The sequence below is a fragment of the Ylistrum balloti genome, unplaced genomic scaffold (assembly GCF_031769215.1).
Source record: "Ylistrum balloti isolate Yb309-2 unplaced genomic scaffold, AGI_CSIRO_Ybal_v1 Utg369808, whole genome shotgun sequence".
Lineage (NCBI taxonomy): Eukaryota > Metazoa > Mollusca > Bivalvia > Pectinida > Pectinidae > Ylistrum > Ylistrum balloti.
The window spans coordinates 986,660-1,009,308 of NW_026781982.1; the positions used below are offsets into that span (position 1 = coordinate 986,660).

General features: G+C 35.8%; 2 protein-coding genes across 2 annotated transcripts in view; one reads left to right on the forward strand and one right to left on the reverse strand.

Annotated features, from left to right (window-relative positions):
* Nucleotides 1-22,649, reverse strand: part of LOC132544739 (heat shock 70 kDa protein 12B-like) — a 96,349-nt gene that overhangs the window by 36,427 nt on the left and 37,273 nt on the right. The window lies entirely within an intron of this gene.
* LOC132544737 (heat shock 70 kDa protein 12B-like) lies at nt 5,281-11,247 on the forward strand. Its single transcript, XM_060208387.1, has 4 exons — nt 5,281-5,589; nt 8,828-9,046; nt 9,175-9,322; nt 10,178-11,247. The coding sequence occupies exons 1-4, from the start codon at nt 5,281-5,283 to the stop codon at nt 11,245-11,247; spliced, it is 1,746 nt and encodes a 581-aa protein (XP_060064370.1).

A 22,649-nucleotide genomic window follows, 5' to 3' on the forward strand; every position in this document is an offset into this window, starting at 1 on the left:
CAGTATCACCCTGTGTGAGTTTTATACACAGATCACACACCAGTATTATCCTGTGTGAGTTTTATACACAAATCACACACCAGTATTACCCTGTGTGAGTTTTATACACAAATCACACACCAGTATTACCCTGTGTGAGTTTTATACACAAATCACAAACAAGTATTACCATGTGTGAGTTTTATACACCAATCACACACCAGTATTACCATGTGTGAGTTTTATACACCAATATCACACACCAGTATTAATCCTTTGTGAGTTTTATACACCAATCACACGTCAGTATTACCCTGTGTGAGTTTTATACACAAATCACAAACAAGTATTACCCTGTGTGAGTTTTATACACAAATCACACACCAGTATCATCCTGTGTGAGTTTTATACACAAATCACACACCAGTATTACCCTGTGTGAGTTTTATACACAAATCACAAACAAGTATTACCATGTGTGAGTTTTATACACCAATCACACACCAGTATTTCCATGTGTGAGTTTTATACACCAATATCACACACCAGTATTAATCCTTTGTGAGTTTTATACACCAATCACACGTCAGTATTACCCTGTGTGAGTTTTATACACAAATCACAAACAAGTATTACCCTGTGTGAGTTTTATACACAAATCACACACCAGTATCATCCTGTGTGAGTTTTATACACAAATCACACACCAGTATTACCCTGTGTGAGTTTTATACACAAATCACACACCAGTATTACCCAGTGTGAGTTTTATACACCAATCACAAACAAGTATTACCCTGTGTGAGTTTTATACACAAATCACAAACAAGTATTACCCTGTGTGAGTTTTATACACAAATCACACACCAGTATTACCCTGTGTGAGTTTTATACACAAATCACACACCAGTATTACCCTGTGTGAGTTTTATACACAAATCACACCAGTATTACCCTGTGTGAGTTTTATACACAAATCACAAACAAGTATTACCCTGTGTGAGTTTTATACACCAATCACAAACAAGTATTACCCTGTGTGAGTTTTATACACAAATCACAAACAAGTATTACCCTGTGTGAGTTTTATAAACAAATTACACACCAGTATTACCCTGTGTGAGTTTTATACACAAATCACACGTCAGTATTACCCTGTATAAGTTTTATACAAAAATCACACACCAGTATTACCCTGTGTGAGTTTTATACACAAATCACACATCAGTATTACCCTGTGTGAGTTTTATACACCAATCACACGTCAGTATTACCCTGTGTGAATTTTATACACAACACAAAACACCAGTATTACCCTGTATGAGTTTTATACACAGGACAAACACCAGTATTACCATGTGTGAGTTTTATACACAACACAAATACCAGTATTACCCTGTGTGAGTTTTATACACAGATAACACACCAGTATTAGCCTGTGTGAGTTTTATACACAAACCACACACCAGTATTACCCTTTGTGAGTTTTATACACAAATCACACACTAGTATTACCCTGTGTGTGCTATACAAAAATCACATGATATATACCATTGTGTGTTATCTGACTCGCTTTCAAATCAATTCGTACGCTCTTTTATAGTTCATCGTAAATGATGAGGATGTTCTTCCAATGGGGATTGTATCTTCCCAAATAAAGATATTGAAATATAACATTATTTACTGTCTTCTAGTTGTCTACGTCGTAACTAGATAATAGGAAACCACACAACGGGTATTCTCACGTCGAAATATGGGAATAATCAACCCTTTGGAATTCTCTGGACATACCTTAACGCTTGTCCAGGACAATGTGAAAACAATATTTCCCTTACTGATGACAGAAGGCGAGTTATGTAATTATGTGAAAGTCATTGATTTAAACAATATGTTTTTCTATGACTATGTATACAAGTTATAGTTTAATATTTTATAGAGTATAATGTTAGGGATATGACAACAAGGCTAGTGGATTACACTTCGTCATCGCCCCGCGATCACTAGTTTACAGTACAACAGGGTAACAACACAATCATTTAAACATATGATATAACTTTTCTAAACAAACTGTTATGATTTCTGATATTTATATTTACTTGCAGTATACTATCAGACACACTATGCAAACCACTCTATGTACTTTTATAAATGTGGATGTTAAATTGATTTGATGTACTAGATATTGGCTATTTACACAATAATGATAAAAGTGATATACTACAATATCAACACAAAAGGAAAAACATATATGAAAAGGAGATACAAACAAACGGACAAAGAAGACATTCACGATCAATATTGATACAAAAAGGGATGTATAGTCAAAGTATGAAAAAAATGTACGTACATGAATTTCCAATTTTCTTGTAAATCTCAAGACAAATATGTTGTCGAAAGATGCATATAACGGGAAGATGAATATGAATGAAGGAAGTCATTGCGTTACCCAGAGTGAAACTAAACACTGCAATACTTAAATATGCTGCGCTATATTGATCAGCACATAATGTATTGATAACCTTCGTTTTGAATAGAATTGAATGAAATTGTATGTATAAGTATACTGGATTTTATCACTGATCACATTATGTAATCCTGAAGTAGTTGTATAGCATGCATACTTGGCTATCGTTGGACATGTCATAGCTTACAATAGCTTACGTACAAGTGCAAAAGAAACTTTCAAGGGACCTTGACCTGATTCTCAGAAAATTACCCTACCTAGACCTGCCAACATGTAGCTAAGTGGCGGCCAAACTGTTATACCAGTCTTCCGCTGTCAAGCGAGTCGGACACTTGTGGTAAGTATAATGTTATTAGAAAGGTCAACAAACCGTTAAATTTAGATGAAAGTTAACTACTTGTTGAATTTTATCTTTATTATATTTTATATTGAAGAAACAGCGTTATATCAATAAGATTTTTGATGATTGTTGTGGTGGTCGTGACATGTGTTTCCACCTTGAAATCTGATGCAAGTAATTTACATTATCTAACAAAATTATTAATCAGCACGATACCCTGTAGTTTGACTCGGTCTCTGTAACTTTGTAACTGGTTAAAATCGATTTAAATACGATGCAAATTGTCAATCATTAGCTGTTGAATGTTTATTGCGTAATACAGGGTAACCCATACTTGTTCTGACAAGGAAGTGAATGAATTTATATTTTGATGTAGGTAGGGTAAGCATATGAACCGTAAACCGAACATAGTTTACAAACTATAACTTTACATTGTGTTGATATACAAATACTTTTAACAAATGAAAGTGACCTATGGAATCTAAATGTGGTTCTTGAAAGTATTTTGAAACTGCTTTTCGTTTACTTTCTATTTGTTTGAATAAATCGATAAAATAGGCTTATTTAATGACAAAAAATTCCATTGTGAAACAAATAAGAAATGAACACTGGGAAAATCAAAGCACGACAGTAAAACAAAGTTCTGTTAGTTCCGACTGATTATTTAAGGCCACTCAGCACACAACTAAATTAAATCTTACTGGACGACAATCTCCAATGACCATTAAACAAACATGCATTTTTTGTCAGAAAAAATCTATTATAAAGCTATCTTACGATATTGGTAAATTCTACAATTATTCGATCAAACCTTATTACGCTGTTGATAAATCTATACATATAAAAGTAAGCACACATCGTTAATATGTGCTCGTCATTCGTTTTTCTGTACCTGAACGCAGAGATTTCTTATAGGCTGGAGAGCCATTGAGATATGAAACAAGCCGATTATTTTAATGTTTTTTAAAGGAAAGTAAGACATTGAAATTACTAATCATCGTTGAAGATTGACTGGGTCTCTTTGATTTTAATCTTGGTGAAATTCGATTTAATTGCAATGCAATTTGAATTGGTTATTTAAATAATTTTTAAATGTCTACTGTGTAACTCATACATTTTTCTTTGACAAGAATGTACATAACTACTTGGAACGTAGATTAGTCGAGGGTTTAAATAAGTTGTAACAAATTGACAAGCCTTAATGTGAATAGATAAACACAAATCATATTTCAGTTTCAGAATAGATTATACATATGTGCATTTAGGTACCAGTCTGTCATAATGCAAATCATCTTTATGAATAAGACAGAACATCTATTGAAAACAGGTATGAAATATTTGTTCTTGTAATGATATTTTCGAAAGTAAACGAAAAAAACATACAGATAGGCACGTCAGCCAATAGAGGTGCACGTTAGCCAATATAGAGGCCCGTCAGCCAATAGAGAGGCCCGACATACAACAGAGAGGCACGTCAGCCAATAGAGAGGCACGTAACCAACAGAGAGGCACGTCAGCCAATAGAGAGGCACGTTAGCCAACAGAGAGGAACGTCAGCCAACAGAGGGGCATGTCAGCCAATAGAGGGGAATGTCAGTCAACAGAGGGGCACGTCAGCCAACAGAGAGGCACGTCAGCCAATAGAGGGGCACGTCAGCCAATAGAGGGGCACGCCAGACAATAGAGGGGCACGTCAGCCAATAGAGGGACACGTCAGCCAACAGAGAGACACGTCAGCCAACAGAGAGGCACGTCAGCCAATAGAGAGGCCCGTCAGCCAACAGAGGGGCACGTTTGCCAATAGAGGGGCACGTCAGCCAACAGAGGGGCACGTCAGCCACCAGAGAGGCACGTCAGCCAATAGAGGGGCACGTCAGCCATCAGAGAGGCACGTCAGCCAACAGAGAGACACGTCAGCCAATAGAGGGGCACGTCAGATAATAGAAGGGCACGTCAGTCATCAGAGAGGCACGTTAGCCAACAGAGAGGCACGTCAGACAATAGAGAGGCACGTCAGGCAAAAGAGAGGCACGTTAGCCAATAGAGGGGCACTTCAGCCAACAGAGAGACACGTCATCCAACAGAGATGAACGACAGCCAATGGAAGCCAGATAAAGATAAAATAACTAAATCAAGAAAAATACATTAAATAATCAAGAAATATTTTCACTTGCAGAAAAATGCAACAATGTTGCACAATTTCATTTATGATAAAATATTTCCCTTCTTTGATAGTGGCCTATATTTATATTATCAGAGAAATCAAACCATACCATTGCAACATTTCTTATTCTTATCACAAACATAAGATTAAAAAAAAACCGAGCTTGATATCTTGGAACGATCTCTTTAGAGAACATCAATGATATTACTACAACAGTAGATTTTCCGCCGATCAGGTGTAACGTGTTTGTGTTTTTTATTTTCATCCAATCAGAATACAATAATAAGATGAAGATATTTCAGACCGAATCGTTCTAATTTTCAGAAAATAAGAATGGCTTCTTCAGACAAGCACCTATTGGTGGCTGCCATTGACTTCGGTACCACATACTCAGGGTACGCTTTCTCCTTCATCCATGACTTTGAACGGGATCCCTTGAAGATTTCAGCCAATTCCTGGGCAGCAGGGTCAGGAGGTCTAATGTCCTTGAAGACGTCAACGTGTGTTCTCTTTAAACCAAACGGAGACTTCCACTCTTTTGGTTTTGAGGCTGAAGACAAGTATTCAGATCTAGCTTTAGACAAGAAACAAAATGGATGGTATTACTTCCGACGATTTAAAATGAAGCTTTATGAGAACAAGGTATTTAAAAAGCCAGCTTGATTTATTTCCTTAAATGTTGATACAGTATTTATGTGTATGATTAAGTCTGGAAAATGTATGAAAACCTCACATTTGATATGGATTCATGTACTGACTCAGTGAAAACGCAGTCCCCTAAATAACCTAATAGTTTAATGGTTCAATGTTTACCGAATATATATATATATACTAACACGAAAAAGAAACGCCGGGTACACTAAATATACTACAAATGATTTATTGCTTGGCCTAGAATAATGACACTCGGTCAGGTTGATGTGTTGTTCGTGGTCACTAGGTACACGTGTTTAAAATCACATAATATCTGACCTCCGCGCTCCGTTCGAGGCACGTGCTAAAATACAAGAATCCCGTGCAGGGGAAGGTCATTGAGTTCGCCAATGGAAATGTTCGGTTTATTTGATACTGTTCAAGTATTCGGATTGATTTTTCAAAGTTTGATTCGAATTAAGCAGTTTACATCCATGCCACGATTGACGGAAGTCCAGCGGGGACAGGCTAAAGGAATGCTTTTACAGGGTCAGGGCCAACTTCAGGTTGCTGCACATTTTGGTGTGCATATTCGGACAATTCAACGTCTTGTCCAACGTGTGCGAGTGACGGGGAGGGTCATCGACCGACCGCGAAGTGGACGTCCGCGCGTCACGACGCCACATCAGGATCGGTTTATAAGACTTTCTCACTGACGTAATCGCCATCTCACAGCTACCGAAACTGCAAATAACACTATAGGCAGTCATAACCGCCATATTCTTCCTGACACGGTTCGAAACCGATTACGCGTCAATGGCCTAAGAGCCCGACGTCCCTATGTTGGTCTGCCCCTAACTCCTGCGCGTCGCTTGGTTACAAGCACACTCGCCCAGAAATTTTCCTATGAGGCAATGGAGACGGGTGTTCTTCACTGACGAATCCCGGTTCACTCTCTACCGTTCGGACGGGCGACGTCGTGTATATCGACGTCGAGGGGAACGTTACACCGACGCGTGCGTCGCTGAGCGGGATAGGTTTGGCGGTGGTTAAGTATGTGTTTGGGGCGGTATCTCCAATGGGTTTAAATCACCCCTGATCGTGATTGACGGTAATTTAACCGGCGTAAGGTATAGAGACGAAATCCTTCGCCCAGTTGCCGTGCCATGTGTGCAAGCACGGAACCTGATATTCCAGCAAGACAATGCCCGGCCCCATGTCGCTAGAGTTTGTCAGCAATTTCTTGCCAACAATAACGTAATCCCAATCGATTGGCCAGCATTCAGTCCAGATTTGTCTCCAATTGAGCATTTGTGGGACGAATTGGATAGGAGAGTTAGGAGACATCCAAATGCCCCCACTAATCTGGTCCAGCTCACACGTGCCTTGCATGAAGAATGGAATAAATCCCCATTGCAAGGGTTAACACCCTGATGAATTCCATGCATAGAAGAATCAGGGCTGGGACAGCTGCGCATGGAGGAAACACAAGATACTGAAATGTCCGGCCGTGTTGCGCAATACAAGTAGTCAGATATTTTTGGCATAATTAGCATTGATAATCGATAGAACCTTCAACAAATGGTTCCAAACAGATGAAATTGTATACAAAAATGAATGAAATAATGTAACATTAAATTATATCATTTAAAATAATCTTTTTAGGTTACACGGCGTTTCTTTTTCGTTTTAGTATATATAATACAGTAGTACAAAATGATATCTGTGTGTTGTGGTAAAAGCCTTGTACTTGAGCAAAAGACTTCTGATAAACCGAGATCTTGAATTCGACAAGGAAAGGTTTTGTTACTGTAACATTTGTATATATACACTTGGCCATAAGTTTGGGATAACCCATATCTTAGATTGGACATAGTTTTGTTAGTATTGTTTAGGAAAAGATATTCAATGGTAACTCAGCACGTTTGAGGCATATAACAAAAATATATGTAGTCGATAGACATTTACAGAACCTGAAAGACTATTAGCAAACGTTTTTTTTTTTTCAGAATACTTGTTTGGTGCACGTCTTTTTGAAATGATATACTGTAAATAGCAAAGATTTCGCTTCGCGAATACTTTATTTTTGCGAACTTATACATCAATACATGATTGGCGACTGACTCTTCTCGCGTATTAAAGCGAAAATGAATCACATGCGAAATATAAGTGATTCATAGTAACCAGACACGTTTTCGGCAAACTAATCCTGAATCAATGCAACCCCTGATTATTCCATTGTTTGGTATTTTCGATGCCGTCCACTGTCCGTGATAAGGTCCATGTCTAGTAACATAACAGGAATGGGGAACTTCTCTATCACTTATTTTTTGTTGATGAGTTTTGCACTAGGTGGTCGCTGTTTGGTTTGGCATTGTCATCCATTAAGATGAGCCCATGTGCCTATAAATGGGCATTAAAATACGGAACTGGAGTCCGAACGAACTATTCACGGTACTTTTGCCCATTTTCCAGTTTATAGAAAAGCATACCTAAACAGACACACTGCCACCATCAAATGCTGTTGTTCCCAAAAATTATAATGTGTTATGATATATTTCTTGGTCATCAAACAAACAAGAACCCTGGTGATCACGTGTTCATCACAGTCTTGCTTGTGTGCGTCTCCCACTCAACAGAATTTTATTGGTCGGCGAGAACGAAGTCCTTTGTTGACGGTACGCCGGTTAACATGAACGTTCAACTGTCCGCTGATTATGTTGGCAGTGATGAATAGGACTCACCTTGCCTGTCGACATATACTGAAATCTGCTAGACAAGGACTGCTCATCAACATGCCTACGTGGTTCAGACGTTGCATTTACCGAGAAAAGTGGTTGACAAATAAACATGCAGCTACTTGCCTATATGTTATACAACCTTGAACAATTCCAGAAGCTTGCCATCTTTCTGCATATGTTTTTGGCGTTCTATTTTAAAATACAATAGGAGCACGTGCACGATTTACTAGTGACACTCATGCAAACACTGCTTCAGGTGGCAGAGGAAATTTGTATTTTGTCCGAGGTTTGGTGTATCACCCGTGGATTACGACATGAAACAAAACACAAAAGGAAATAGCAAAATAAGTAGAATATAGGTTTTCATAAAAACTGATATTGAAATGTATTGATCCTAACTTATGACGAAGTGTCATTGTAAGACGACATTTGTTTTGTTTTATTCACATGGTTTTATTTCAGATGTTTTACAGGACTTATTCTATATAAATAAATCTTTTCTGTAGAATCTAAACCGGTCGTTCAAGATAGAAGATGACCAGGGTCACACCATGCCTGCAATGAAGGTGTTTTCAGCATGCATAAAATATCTCAAGGATCAGATGATGGAGTTCTGCAAAAAACAAGTGACAGACATAAACATATCAGATATACTGTGGGTCCTCACTGTTCCGGCAATCTGGTCCGATGCCTCCAAACAGTTCATGAGAGAGGCTGCCGTGGAGGTAAGATTGAATTCATTCGATAAAACTACCATAACTTGTTAAAAGGGATAAGTAAAGATACGTAAAGACGACATTTATTAACCAGCATTTTGTATGATTTTGTAAGGCCATATTGGTTATGTTTCTAGGCTGGTATCAAAGGAGATCATTTGATGATAGCTCTAGAACCTGAGGCGGCGTCCTTATACTGCAAGTATATTCCTATTGAACGAAAAGGAGAGGGAGGCATGAAGACTTTCACCTCTGGGTCGAAGTACTTGGTGTTGGACGGTGGTGGTGTGTATAACGAATAACCCCTCAATTAAAAAATGTTTATTTGCTCTTAAATGTATTGATTTTAGGCAATATACAGGATCTTACAACAGTTTACTCCATCCAAATGAGACATGGTATACATATGTGTCTTATTCTTTCACGAACTAAGTTTTTGTGATCGTTTGGAAGTATCACAAAATAGCGGCAATAAACTATATAATCACGATTTACATACCTATATATTTCTCATTCTGTTGCCATGTAGGTATTTTCTGGTCGTTTTTCATCGTGTACATGTTTGATATAAAATATGGGTAAAACTTTGAGTTTTGAATTGATTCTGTTGCCATGTCAGTATTTACTGGTCGTTTTTCATGGTGTACAGGTTTGATATAAAATATGGGTAAAAGTTACTCAGGAGTCGAAGGCTAGTACTAAAGACGATAAGACGCCTTTACTACTCGGTAATCGTGACGCTCCGACAATTACGTTATACTGAAGGAATCGATACACTTAGCTGCAATTATGCATCCTTTTTATTGATCCAACCCCCCCCCTGAAGTGAATCAAATATAAATCGGGTAGCAGCCGATTTTTACCTAGCAATGTAGAAGGATAATATATATAAATGACATGACTATAGTGTCAAAGAATATAGCTTATACATTTTAATAACACATACATCATCTTTGACAGAAATCTTTATCTTTCCGAGTGTTTGATGAACGAAGTTGGCGGTATGACCTGACATTACCTTGTTTATTGAAACATCCCCTCGTCCCTAATGGGTAGCTCAGCAACTACGCCGAAATAAAAAAAAACTACAGCAAAATAATGAAAGCATACTGTCGACTTTGAGTTTTTATTTGTTTCTAGGCGGGACCATAGATGTTACTGTACACGAAGTTCAAAGCGATGGATCATTGAAGGAAATCCACAAGGCCAATGGTGGAGACTGGGGAGGGACCAAAGTGGATAACGCCTTCCAGATTTTATTATCCGGAATTATAGGTAATGACGCATTTCATCGTTTTCTTGAAAACAGCAAGGCCGATATGGTAGAATTCTTCCGTGATTTCGAAGTCAAAAAGCGCACGATCAAACCAAATGGTCCGTCTAATGAAAAAGTCACATTTAAAGTACCGACTGCAATGAACGTGGCATGCAAAGATGTGACCGGGAAGGATATAAGCACAATTATAACTTCGAAATCGAAATACAGAGGAAACTTAACCATCGTCGGTGATAAGCTTAGAGTCAGTGGAAATCAAGCAAAAGAATTATTCAAGGATCCGATTAACCATATCGTTACCCACTTGAAGACGCTGTTAAGAGACCCAAATGCTAGAGGCGTGGAGAGCATTCTGATGGTCGGAGGCTTCTCGGAGTCCCTAGTACTTCAGGATGCAATCAAAACAAACTTTCCAAACCTGCGAATGATAGTACCACAGGATCCAGGACTGGCCGTTCTGAAAGGGGCTGTTATCTTCGGTCATGAGCCAAGGGCTATCAAGTCACGTGTTTGTAAATACACTTATGGGATATGCGCTAAACGACCATTTGATGCTAAGAAGCATGATCCCTCCAAACGCTTCACCGCTTCAACCGGAAAAGAGTATTGTCAAGACTTATTTGATGTTCATGTTTGTATTGGAGATTGCGTGAATATCGGCCAACCACAAGCTGTTAATATTTATCACCCCATTGAACCAGATCAAGTAGCTTTGCTATTTCCATTGTATGTTTCTACACAGAAAAATCCAAAGTACGTAACAGAGCCTGGATGTAGCAGGATTGGTCATTTGATAATTGCCATTCCGGACACCTCAAAAGGATGTAACAGGTTTGTTGCCGTACAGATGACGTTCAGTAATACAGAGTTCGAAGTAGGAGCTACTAACATAGCTACTGGAGAGAAGGTTAGCGCAACATTTGACTTTCTGTAGCATGCAAACATTCACTTGCACTTGAGAAAAGCGATGGAATCTATTTTGAAGTAACATTAGTGGCAAAACTATGAACAGGTTTTCGTAAATTGAACCGGGAGATATTGTTAACTGCAGGGTACCATCTGATCGAAAGGAAACTGATTTGCTAAGGCATTATTGATTGCATTAAAATGTTGAATACTAAACTCAATACGCTTTGGAAAATCATGTATGCGTCATGTGAAAAGAAATGTGACTCTTCAAGATTGTTTTATTTTCAATATCTGTATATATCAGTGAGTATGGACATTGTCCATGCCCCTTTTTAAATATAAATCCATGCTTTTGTAATTCATTTTCAATGTAATAATCTGTTTTCGATACCAAAGTATATTACTGCGACATACAACATATGTAGATACTTTTTCACCTTGTTTAATGGGTTGTTTTGACTGGTATAATTAATAGATATTGTATCCAATGCAAGTACATCTATATGAAATTAAGTGTATCTCTGTCTTGTGACAGAATTGGTACATATTAATAATGGTGTCCGTTGGCAATATCGTAAAGTTTCTCTTATTGTGATTTTATTACACAATTACACAAAAGTTTTCTCTGCAAAGACATATCCCTGGTATTTGTCTTGGATATTTTTTCAGATCTCGCATACATTGTATTATAATCTTAATCGCGTTTTCCATTGTTGAACACTTCCGAAATTATGAGGACTGTTAGATTAATAATACCCGGTCTATCGTTGTTGCAAAACGTTGACCTTATTACCCTTGTATTCATTTGGTTCGTTGCAATTATGATATCGGTATGGGTGTTCGTACTTCATTCTTCCATGAACAACCTACCACAAATTAATATACCAGCGAAATACTTGTGTGTCTAAGCCCTACCTGGAAAAAAAATTACGTAAATGCAATATGATTAAAGTATGATTCATTTACATGTAACCTGGTTCATGAAATATTGTGGCGCCAGATTTGGTCAGAAGCATCCTTGAAGGAAGAAAAAATGATGAGTCTTGGCTCCAAGTTGATTGAGAGGAGGAATCCAAAACGAAAAATCAAGCTAATTCTTTTATTTTTTCAAAAAATTCCTTATTGACTCTACTGTATCAAACTGTAAATTCATATTAAAATATCATTTTAACTTGTATCTTTTTGTACAATCTTCGGCAGTGCTATAAGTCCCCGAGGTTCCGTTGATGCACCCTGTTTTAATCTGGGATCGTGGAATTTATTTACTGACTATGAAGCAATTTTACAATTTACTCGTCTGCACTTTCGTTATTACTTCATCGATCATATACCTATTCCAGTTAGGCGCATTCAACGAACATTTGTTTGTTAGGATCCAGTACCAATATTGGGTCATTTACATATACATATTGGTATGAAAAGAAAACGTGTTTGTAAACATGTATTAAACTATGTATAATAAACTTTTTTCAATATAGAATGTTTTGGCAGTATATATTGTATCTTTGATCAATGAATGAATAAAGGAACATAATCGAGTTTTAAGCATCTATTATCATAGAGGCTGATTTCGAAATATCGTTGTTATTCTTCAGAGAGTATTACTATGTAGAACCGTGTGTACATTAAGTAATCGATATTGTAATTTTAACCCCGTTGTATATACACTGAAATTGGCAAAACATGCTCCACAGAAACGGCTATACATGTAAACAGAGCAGTGACATTGAGACCATGTTACTTATTTATGTTGATGGATATGGTGTGTATGGAATTTGGAATAACAAATGTCTTCAATTTTTAACTTTTTCATATCAGTAAAATGAAAATAAACTATATGCCTGTGTTCGTTTATTTTCAGTATCTAGTTTTGATATTAACGACTAAGACACAGCGTATATCATAGTTAGATATTACTCGATTAAGTCATTGACCTGTTTTTATTTGAAATCCATGGATAAGATGCAAGCCAACTGCAAGAGAGAATCAAGTGAAGCTTGTTAACACTTCAAGTTGAATTTGCTTTTGTCAAGTTTTCATTTCATGATGTACAGAAATAAATCATGACTATATACTGTGTCAACAGAAGGGAATTGTCAGTAAAAACTGGCCTATATGTAGCCATCTTGAATATAGACATCCGAAAATAATCAACACGTATCAAAGCGGTACTTGAGAATGATATCATATACAAAGTCTTTGTGGTAATGATGATGCGTGTTATTCATATTCATATTAATACAACAATAGACTGTAAGAAAGAAAGCTCCGTTTCTTTCATATACAAAGTGTGTACAGGTTTCTCGGAACAATTAACTCTGCACTCAGAAAACATACATGTAACTATTTATATATGTCACCAAAGTACACATTAAGTGACCTTGTAGTTTGATACTTTCAGTGTCGGGACAATCAGCCAGGTCATCTAAATGCCATCATTTTGGAGGTATTTAAACATCTCATATTGTAATGAACAAGTATACACTGCTTATAATGGCGGAACTTTCTTCATAAATACATACCATCTGCCACTGCGAAATAAATAATCAGTTATTGTAATACTACAACCTATCGACATACTTTTTAAAAGCAAGGGTGTATCAATAGATCTAATTTAGAACTATATAATTAGTGAAATCTAATACAAATATATGTTGATTAAGAAATTACATCACGTATTCATTTCGTTTTTATTTTATGTATATATACACCGAAACTACTTTGATTATTGCCAGGTTTCGCTTGATGGAACGAATGTTCATTCTAATTTAAACATGTCATTTTTCTTCGAATTCTCTATCACGACGTATCATGTAGTATGTAAATCAAAGAATGTTAAGAGATGAAGTTCATAAAAAGGGTAAGATAGTTTTTGTTGATAATATGGTAGGCAGTATTTAAAAAAAATACATTTTTAAAAATTCTTTGTTGCTTTATCAAAAGGTAAATCATTTGTCCATTTTTGTGCAATCGTAGGTGGTAGATACTGCTGGTGTACTTTTAGTTGTATACCTGGTATTCTCCATATCTGTTTTAGAAATTGTTTTGTCCAAGGCTTCAGTACAAGTAATAGCCAATATAAAACCATGAATTTATACCATCCACCTTGTGTAAGGTTTGTCCATATGTGAAAACACTTTCTGCATAACCAAACAAATATTCTTGCTTTCTATTTGTTTTGCGTAGTTCACCATTAGCATATGAAAAATATTGTGTCACATACTAGACAATATTGTACAGTGTATTATGGTTACAAGTTGATCATCTACGTATTTGTTTTGATGAAATGCCTCTTTCAGTGACTCTACGTGTCTTTTAAACAGTAAAATAATTGTTCGGTAAGTACCGGTTTACACCAGTGTACCAGTGTTTAAACGTCACGAAACTAAGGGTCGACTTTCAGAAGAAAAATGCCTACAACTAGACACTACAAACCATAAATAAACAATGGTCGACTTCGTTATTTACCATACAGTATAAGGCGAGCCAGTAACAATATGTTTGTTGTTAATGTGATCAGTCAGTATCATAAAAAGTCTGTTAGACGTATTGCAAAAAACTGATAAGTTTACCGCGGACAACCAAGAATACTGAATTATATTCAAGAAATCGTACTTTGTAGGAAGGAGCACCAATGAATACAATATTAAACATCAACGACAGAAAAAAATGAACGTCTGTCTTGTCACAAAACAACACAGGTTACATGTTTGATCGAAAAGTATATGCAGTAACATAGTACAAAAGGCAGTATTCAATCTACAATCAGGGATCTTTAGTTGATAACAACGATAGCTTATTGTGATTTATCAAAGATTTCAAGTGACAGTGTTCTGTATCCTCGAGTTATTATCCCTTGTGCATGTGAAGGATATCCTTACTTTGGTCCCATACCGGCAAACCCTAATCAATAGAAGAAGTGGAAATCGTTTCAAATTTGTTATTGTCGAATTGTTGACACAACAAAAAAAATATAATTTTATCCAGTAGATGTATTTGAGGGTATGTTAAAATAGATAAATATGAAGAAAAAAATTATGATCCCGAAATTTTTTTCAAAATTTATGAAATAAGAATCCCCTTGTTATTTGATATTTTGTTATTTTCATCGATTTCAGAAAGGAATTAAGTAGCGCTCATTGAGGAGACTGTAGGCCGTGAATCGTTATGTTCTAAAATAAAATGATATACCTACTTGTTATTTACATCCAAGGAGATGTCTTTGAGGTTGTGGAATAATGTTCTTGCAAGTACAGCAACCAGTAATAAAATGAAAAAAAAAAAAAATTAGCAAGAAATAAAAAACGTTTCATTTAAAGTTGTGATATACTAGGTTTATTAATTGACTATGAACATATAATAGCTATCGTGTTGTATGGTTCTCAAATCTTAAATTTAGATTTTAGAATATCTGCAGTGGTCGGAGACGGATTTGTCAGACCTGCAGATAACGTAAAAGGTAAAGAATAACTAAAGAAAGTACCTAACTGTCCTCTGGATATTTTGTCTTCATGATAATCATCCAAGTAAAGGACCGAAATTAGAAGAAGCGTATTACATTCCGAGTTGTCCCCCCTTTACCATTTGTACTATTGCCGACTTAGAGTTAATGTTTGACATGCGTTAATTTCACTGTTCAGGCATAATATCTCAAACAATATTACATATTCATATCTTATCAATAGCAGAATCGGAATTTCAATAAGTTCTTAATATCTTAAGTCATCTGGATGATCTTGGATTTGATGCGTTCTTCTTACACCTTTTTACCGACCTTGGGCGACATCTTGTTGTCATGTGGTATTAAAACATGAACATTATTTCGAACTTATGGATAAAACAAGGACAAAACAAGGACATGTAAATCCACGTCAATACAAGAAAGAAGGCTTATGTTCCTGAATCAGATCAATCTAAACAACACGGAACCATCAAAATACCAACTTTGAAAATTGAGAGCCCGGCGTGTACGCACGCTACCATAAGGGTGCACGTTACATATAAAACCATGAGTAATTTTTATATAATAAATATGACGTTATTATATATTCCTTTACTATTGGAAAACGATAACTAACATATAATGATATTATCAGTCTTCCTCTTCCCCCGAAATAATAATAATAATGAAATCAACATCGATTACTTTAATAGTACTGACTTTGACAGAGCCAATGCCTATCTTAATTCGATCGACTGGGACTCTGAATTACATGGGGATATTGACATCATTTTTTTTTTTTTTTTTTTTCTGACAAAATATTGACTGCTTTAGAAAAAATTGTTCCCCACAAAATTGTAACCATTAGGCCTAACGATAAAATTTGGATGACTAATGACATAAGACTTAAAATAAGACAAAGAAATCGTCAGCATTCTAAAGCCAAATCATCCAATACCCAAGCCTCTTGGACCAAGTTTAGAACTATTCGGAATGAAGTAATTGCATTAATACGAGAGGCAAAAGAAAAATATCTGTCAAAATTACAATCATCTTTAAAAGACAAATCCATACCCCCGGGAAAATGGTGGCGTGTTGCAAAATCTGTAATGAATTTTAAAAATAAATGTGAAAATGACTCTCCTTTGGTTATTAATGGTATAATCAAAATGCACCCCATCAATAAAGCTGAATCTTTTAATAATTATTTTGTATCAATATCAGAAACTGGAAAGACTGCTGACGATTTACCTACCGACTTTAACTGTCGTGAACATAGCTTATCGACCTTTGAAATCACAGAACAGGACATTATTGACCAACTTCACCAGCTTAATGCTAATAAACCTCAAGGACCTGACTCTATTCCTCCATAATTTATTAAAGGAGTTTCTCAATCTTTAATTAGACCTCTTTTTCTAATCTTTAATAAATCTATCTCTACTTGTACTCTTTCTTCTGTATGGAAAAATGCCCATGTAACACCTGTGTGCAAGTGCAATGGTTGAAAAAATAATCCATCCAATTATAGACCAATCTCTGTTACTCCTATTTTTCGTAAATTACTTGAAAAAATTGTTTTTAAATATATGTTTAATTATCTCTCAAGGTATAAAATTATTTCTAAGAATCAATCAGGGTTTCTTCCTTAAGATTCAACTGTCTATCAATTATTAAGCGTATATGATGCTATTGTAAAACATTTGGATAAAGGTAAAGAAGCCAGAATGGTATTTTGCGATATGAGCAAAGCTTTTGACAGGGTTTGGCATGATGGTTTACTATTTAAATTAAAACAATATGGATTTTGTGGCAATATGTGGTTTTCATCGTACTTAATAGATAGGAGACAGAGAGTGGTCTTAAATGGATTTAAATCTAACTGGAAATCTTTAAAGGCGGGGGTACCTCAAGGGTCAGTTTTAGGGCCATACTTGTTTTTATTATACATAAATTTACATAAATAAATTTATCATCTAATGTCAAGCTTTTTGCTGATGACACATCTTTATATACATTGATAGAGGATGACAGACAGGAGGCTGCTGATAAACTTAATGAAGATCTACGCAAAATTGCTATTTGGGCTAAAAATGGGATATAATATTCAATCCGGATAAAACGGTTTCTCTTCTGTTTTCAAGACGAGCTGACTCTGGGACGTTGCATCCTGACCTCATTTTTAATAATAAGTAATAAATAATGTCTCTAATCATTAACACCTTGGTTTGATATTCAATGGCAATGCCGACTGGTCAACTCATATAAATTTTATTTGTGAAAAAGCTTATTCAAGACTTAATATTCTTAGAATGTTAAAATTCAAGATTGATAGGAAATCTCTAGAGAAAATTTATATTTCATTCGTTCGTCCAATCCTAGAGTATGCTGATATCGTATGGGCCAACTGTTCCCAGAGAGAGTGCGACGTCTTAGAGTCAGTCCAACTTGAAGCATTACGAATTGTTTCTGGATTAAGGCAAGGCACTAGCCATGATATTTTATATAAAGAGACTGGCTTTGTTACACTTAGTCAGAGAAGAAATTTACATCAAAATATTGTATTTTTTAAAATTTTGAACAGTATTTGTCCATCTCATGTATCAGACTTGCTACTTCCCTTTTTTAACAACGCTGTTAATTACAACTTTCGACATAACAGGTTATTTGATGTTCCATTATCAAGAACGCATTTATATAATTCTAATTTTTCAATGAAATAAATTAATACTGAATGTTCATTTGTGTAAAAATTATATCTCGTTTTTCCTAACAGACTCCTGCGATCTGCACGCGACTTTGGAGGCAGAACTGATACCATCGGTCACGTGCACTTTCTGGTGTCAAATATATTTCACCAGTATTCTGAAAAAGAAGAATAGCATTTCAGTCAATTGTTTTAAGAGTTTTTCAACTGAAATTTATGTCGCCTAATTAATTTATATGCCTATATAAATATTATATTGAAGTTACACACTTACAAATCTTATAGACGAAGTTTCAAAACGAACATCTTTTTATATTTTTTATCACTCACTTATGCAGTGAATTCGCTCGTCACTCGTCATGAAATTTTAATGTTTGCTTGCCAAGGCTCAAAACAACTTTTTTTCCAAAAAATCTTATAAAACAACCTGAATATATGAAACTACGAAATATTTGACAATTTATCATTTTAATCCATAAACTGGTAGCCAACTTATATAATTAACATGAAGACATTGTTTTAGAACATATTCATGTATATTGACAAATTCGGAGGACTCCAAGGGTGCCGTTCAACAAATTTGATAAATGTTGTGAAAGATCGATACCGTTTCAATAAACGGTGCTATCTATAGAACATGTTCATTACTTAGGTATTCAGGGTCTCGGACAACCTCCAGTCAAATATATAAGGTATTCTCAATAACTTTTCAATTTGATCTCGAGAGTGTTTTAAAGTGAAATTCATCATTTGATTCAATATAATTGTATTTCAAAATAGAACATGATTCATTTTAATAGATGATTACGATTTAACAGCTCATTAAGCTGACAATACTAGTTAACAAAACGATCTTGGTTTTGTAAGTGTGGTTATTGGTTAGCTTTACATTGTTTTATGAATTATATTCAATGCATATTTAAACCATTATTGAGACATTTTTAATCTCGTGATCGTATTTTACAATTCTGTATCACTCTTGAATTAATTTCTTTGGCAAAATGTTTCTGAAAACTTTCCGTTTAGCTAACAAAAATATTTTAACGCCTAAATCACGACCACAGATATTGTAAGTGAACCTTTCACTAACATGGAGTTCGAAACTGCATTTAGGCAAACATTAGTAAACATGCTCTAAACATACACATGATATAGACTTTTCAAATTTTGGTATCCTGATTCGTTTTTTGAAGATTTCAATTCGATATATATTTTGTATGTGGAACTATAGATATCATTGTACACGAGGTTCAAAAGGATTTATCACTGAAGGAAATCCACAAGGCAAATGGCGGAGACTGGGGAGGCACGAAGGTTGATCACACCTTCCAGAAGCTGATATCCAGAATTATAGGTAATGGCGCATTTCATTGTTTTCTTGAAAATAAGGCGGATATGATTTTTTTTATGATTTCGAAGTAAAAAAGCGCACAGTCAAACCAAATGCTTGCTCTGATGACAAAGTCACATGCAAGTTACCTTTCTCAATGAATGAAGCGTGCAAAAAGAAGAATGGTAAGGATATATTCCAAACTATTAACTCCAATACTTATTTCAAGGGCAACTTTGAAATCCTAGGTGACAAACTAAGAAGCAGAGATCGAGCAAAAGAATTTATCAAGGATCCGGTTGATCATATCGTGACCCACTTGAACACTCTGTGAAGAGAACCGGATGCTACTGGCGTGATGAGTATTATGATGGTAGGAAGCTTCTCCGAGTCCCTAGTACTTCAGGATGCAATCTAAACAATCTTTCCAAACCTGCGAATGATAGTACCACAGGATCCAGGACTGGCCGTCCTGAAAGGGGCTGTTATCTTCGGTCGTGAGCCGAGGGCTATCAAATCACGTATTTGTAAGTACACCTACGGAGAAAAAACTGCAACGGACTTTGAGATGCATGATTATTCAAAACGTTTAACCACCTCAAGCGGACAAGTTTATTGTGAAAACGTATCTGATATCCATGTTAGTATTGGAGATATCGTGGATATCGGACAACCACTGGCAGTAAGAAGTTACTAGCCCACTGAACCAGACCAAGTTGCCACAACATACTTAGTGTATGTTTCTACACAGAAGAATCCAAAGTACGTAACAGACCCGGATGTACCATGATGGTTTATCTTTAGACCAGCATATATCAGTTTTGATAATACTTTATTGATTGCGTATTGTGTTTCATGAATTAACTACGTTATTGATTATTTTGAAAAAATAAACTTTTTTAATATATATATTGTCGTATTTATAACATGTTATTTGCATCAAGGTTTTTCTGAATGGTCGGTTGGCTCAGTGGTAACAGGTACGATTCCCCGAACAGACATGGAATGGTAAGTGGTCACTTGCCTGACTACCTGGCTTTTCCTCGTTCACTGCAGACCCTTCGCGTGCTTACATCTGGACCATCAAGATTATATATTTTTCATTTTCTTTTCCATGTGGAAGGGTTTTCAGTACAAAACCAATAGTGAAATGTTATCTTGTTATATATATATATGTATGTATATATGCTGTACCCGCAATCAATGATTGAAAAAAGGGACATAATCGGAGTTTCAAGTATTTCTTATGATACATGCTGTTTCTGAGTTTGATATATGATTATGGTGGTATTTTCTTGTTGTTTTCGAAATATCGTTGTGCCTCTCAGAGGATTGTTAACATTAAGTGAACAATATTGTGATTTAAAATTCTTCGCTGCTGTTGGCAAAACATGTACCACAATGTCAGTATCAACAAGATCATAATCCGAACTCAAATTCAATAAAACTATGACAAAGTACAACTGTCATCCTGAGGATAACTACTACCCTCAACAGATGTAAAGAATTCTCCACGACATTGTCCCTTACATTTCGGTGTAGTTTTTGAAAATCGGTTCGCAAGTTTTAGGAAGAATTGACCGGACACGATACGTCTACACCGACAGACGGACGGACAACCTGATTTCCCCTTAGTTCATTATTAATATGAACAAAAAATACATAAAAGCTATAGAAAAATCTACAAGGAGAACAACAGCAAGGGTTCCGTAACCGGAAACGTCTTTTGCTTCACCATCGGTACGTTCAAGTAAGTAATCTAACGCTCCCAAATGAGAACAAGGTTAGCAACTGAAAACCCAGCTGACATCCAACTTCGCATTGCATAAATAATATTTCTCAATCAGATAATTATGCCATTTGATGTCGGTGATGTACATAGAAAATGATGTGTCGTGTGCAGAATCTGGAAAAAATAATCTCCCAATTGTGAATTTTCAAATGAGATCTCAATAAAATTAGCACAAATATAATAGAAAAATAATACGCGTTTGTTTTGTTATCTTCAATAGGAATTTGCGTTTAAAAACTGTAGTTGGTTATTTATTAATGAACATATTTAAGTGTTGAGCTGTTTTCAGTTTAAATCCATTTACGATATGAATGCTAAAACTGGATAAAGGGAAATTCAATGAAGCACGATAATGTTTCGTTTTCAATTTAAAATCAACTGTTTCCTAATCTATAGCAATGTCAATGTATAGCAGTTCAATTCTACTGTTAATCGTTTTCAGTTTTTTATTGTTACATGTAGAACAATGTCAATTTGTTTACATTATGTGCAATAATATTTCCACAACATGGACAGTTCATGCCCAAGTACTACATTACTTGGTAAAGTTATAAGATTCACCAAAAAAACGCACCAACGAATAGCATATTTCAATACTTTAGCCTTGGGTACAGTATAGCTGAATAAATGAATAAATAATACATTAGCATTATTTCTTATTTCAAAGTAGATTGAAATATTTTCGACCTTGCTCATACTGTCAAAAAATCGTTTGCTGAAATCAAATAACAACACATCGAATGAGTGACCGCCCCTGAAACAAGGTGACGGGGGATTTCTCAGCTCAGAAAAAAAGGCAAAAATTATTTATGATATATTGCGGCAACAGCAGAACTCTATAAGTGTTACACACCAGTATAATCGATTTTCTGATTGCCTTTCGCTTAAGATGTCAATGGCGACGGCCACTATTGTTCGCAGTTCTTGAGAACCTGTGATATTTTCCCACATTATCGGTGTCTAATAGCGTTCAGATAGCAAAGCTAAGTCAAATTGTTAAGTATTTGGGATCTTCTCAAGCTTGCACCAAATGGTTTTGCGATCCAACGAACACACCGCCAGATATAAACGATAAAGGGCTACAACACAGCGATCAGAGATGTAAACAAGCCGGAGAGGGACCTAGCAACGGGAGTCAAAACAAGAGAAGTGTCTAC

What these genes read in the sequence shown, in the direction of transcription:
- LOC132544737 (XM_060208387.1), top strand. Translation starts at nt 5,281, where the DNA reads ATGGCTTCTTCAGACAAGCACCTATTGGTGGCTGCCATTGACTTCGGT. An exon ending in TGAAGCTTTATGAGAACAAG is followed by an intron (nt 5,590 to 8,827) that starts GTATTTAAAAAG and finishes TCTTTTCTGTAG; the next exon opens with AATCTAAACCGGTCGTTCAA. An exon ending in TGAGAGAGGCTGCCGTGGAG is followed by an intron (nt 9,047 to 9,174) that starts GTAAGATTGAAT and finishes TTATGTTTCTAG; the next exon opens with GCTGGTATCAAAGGAGATCA.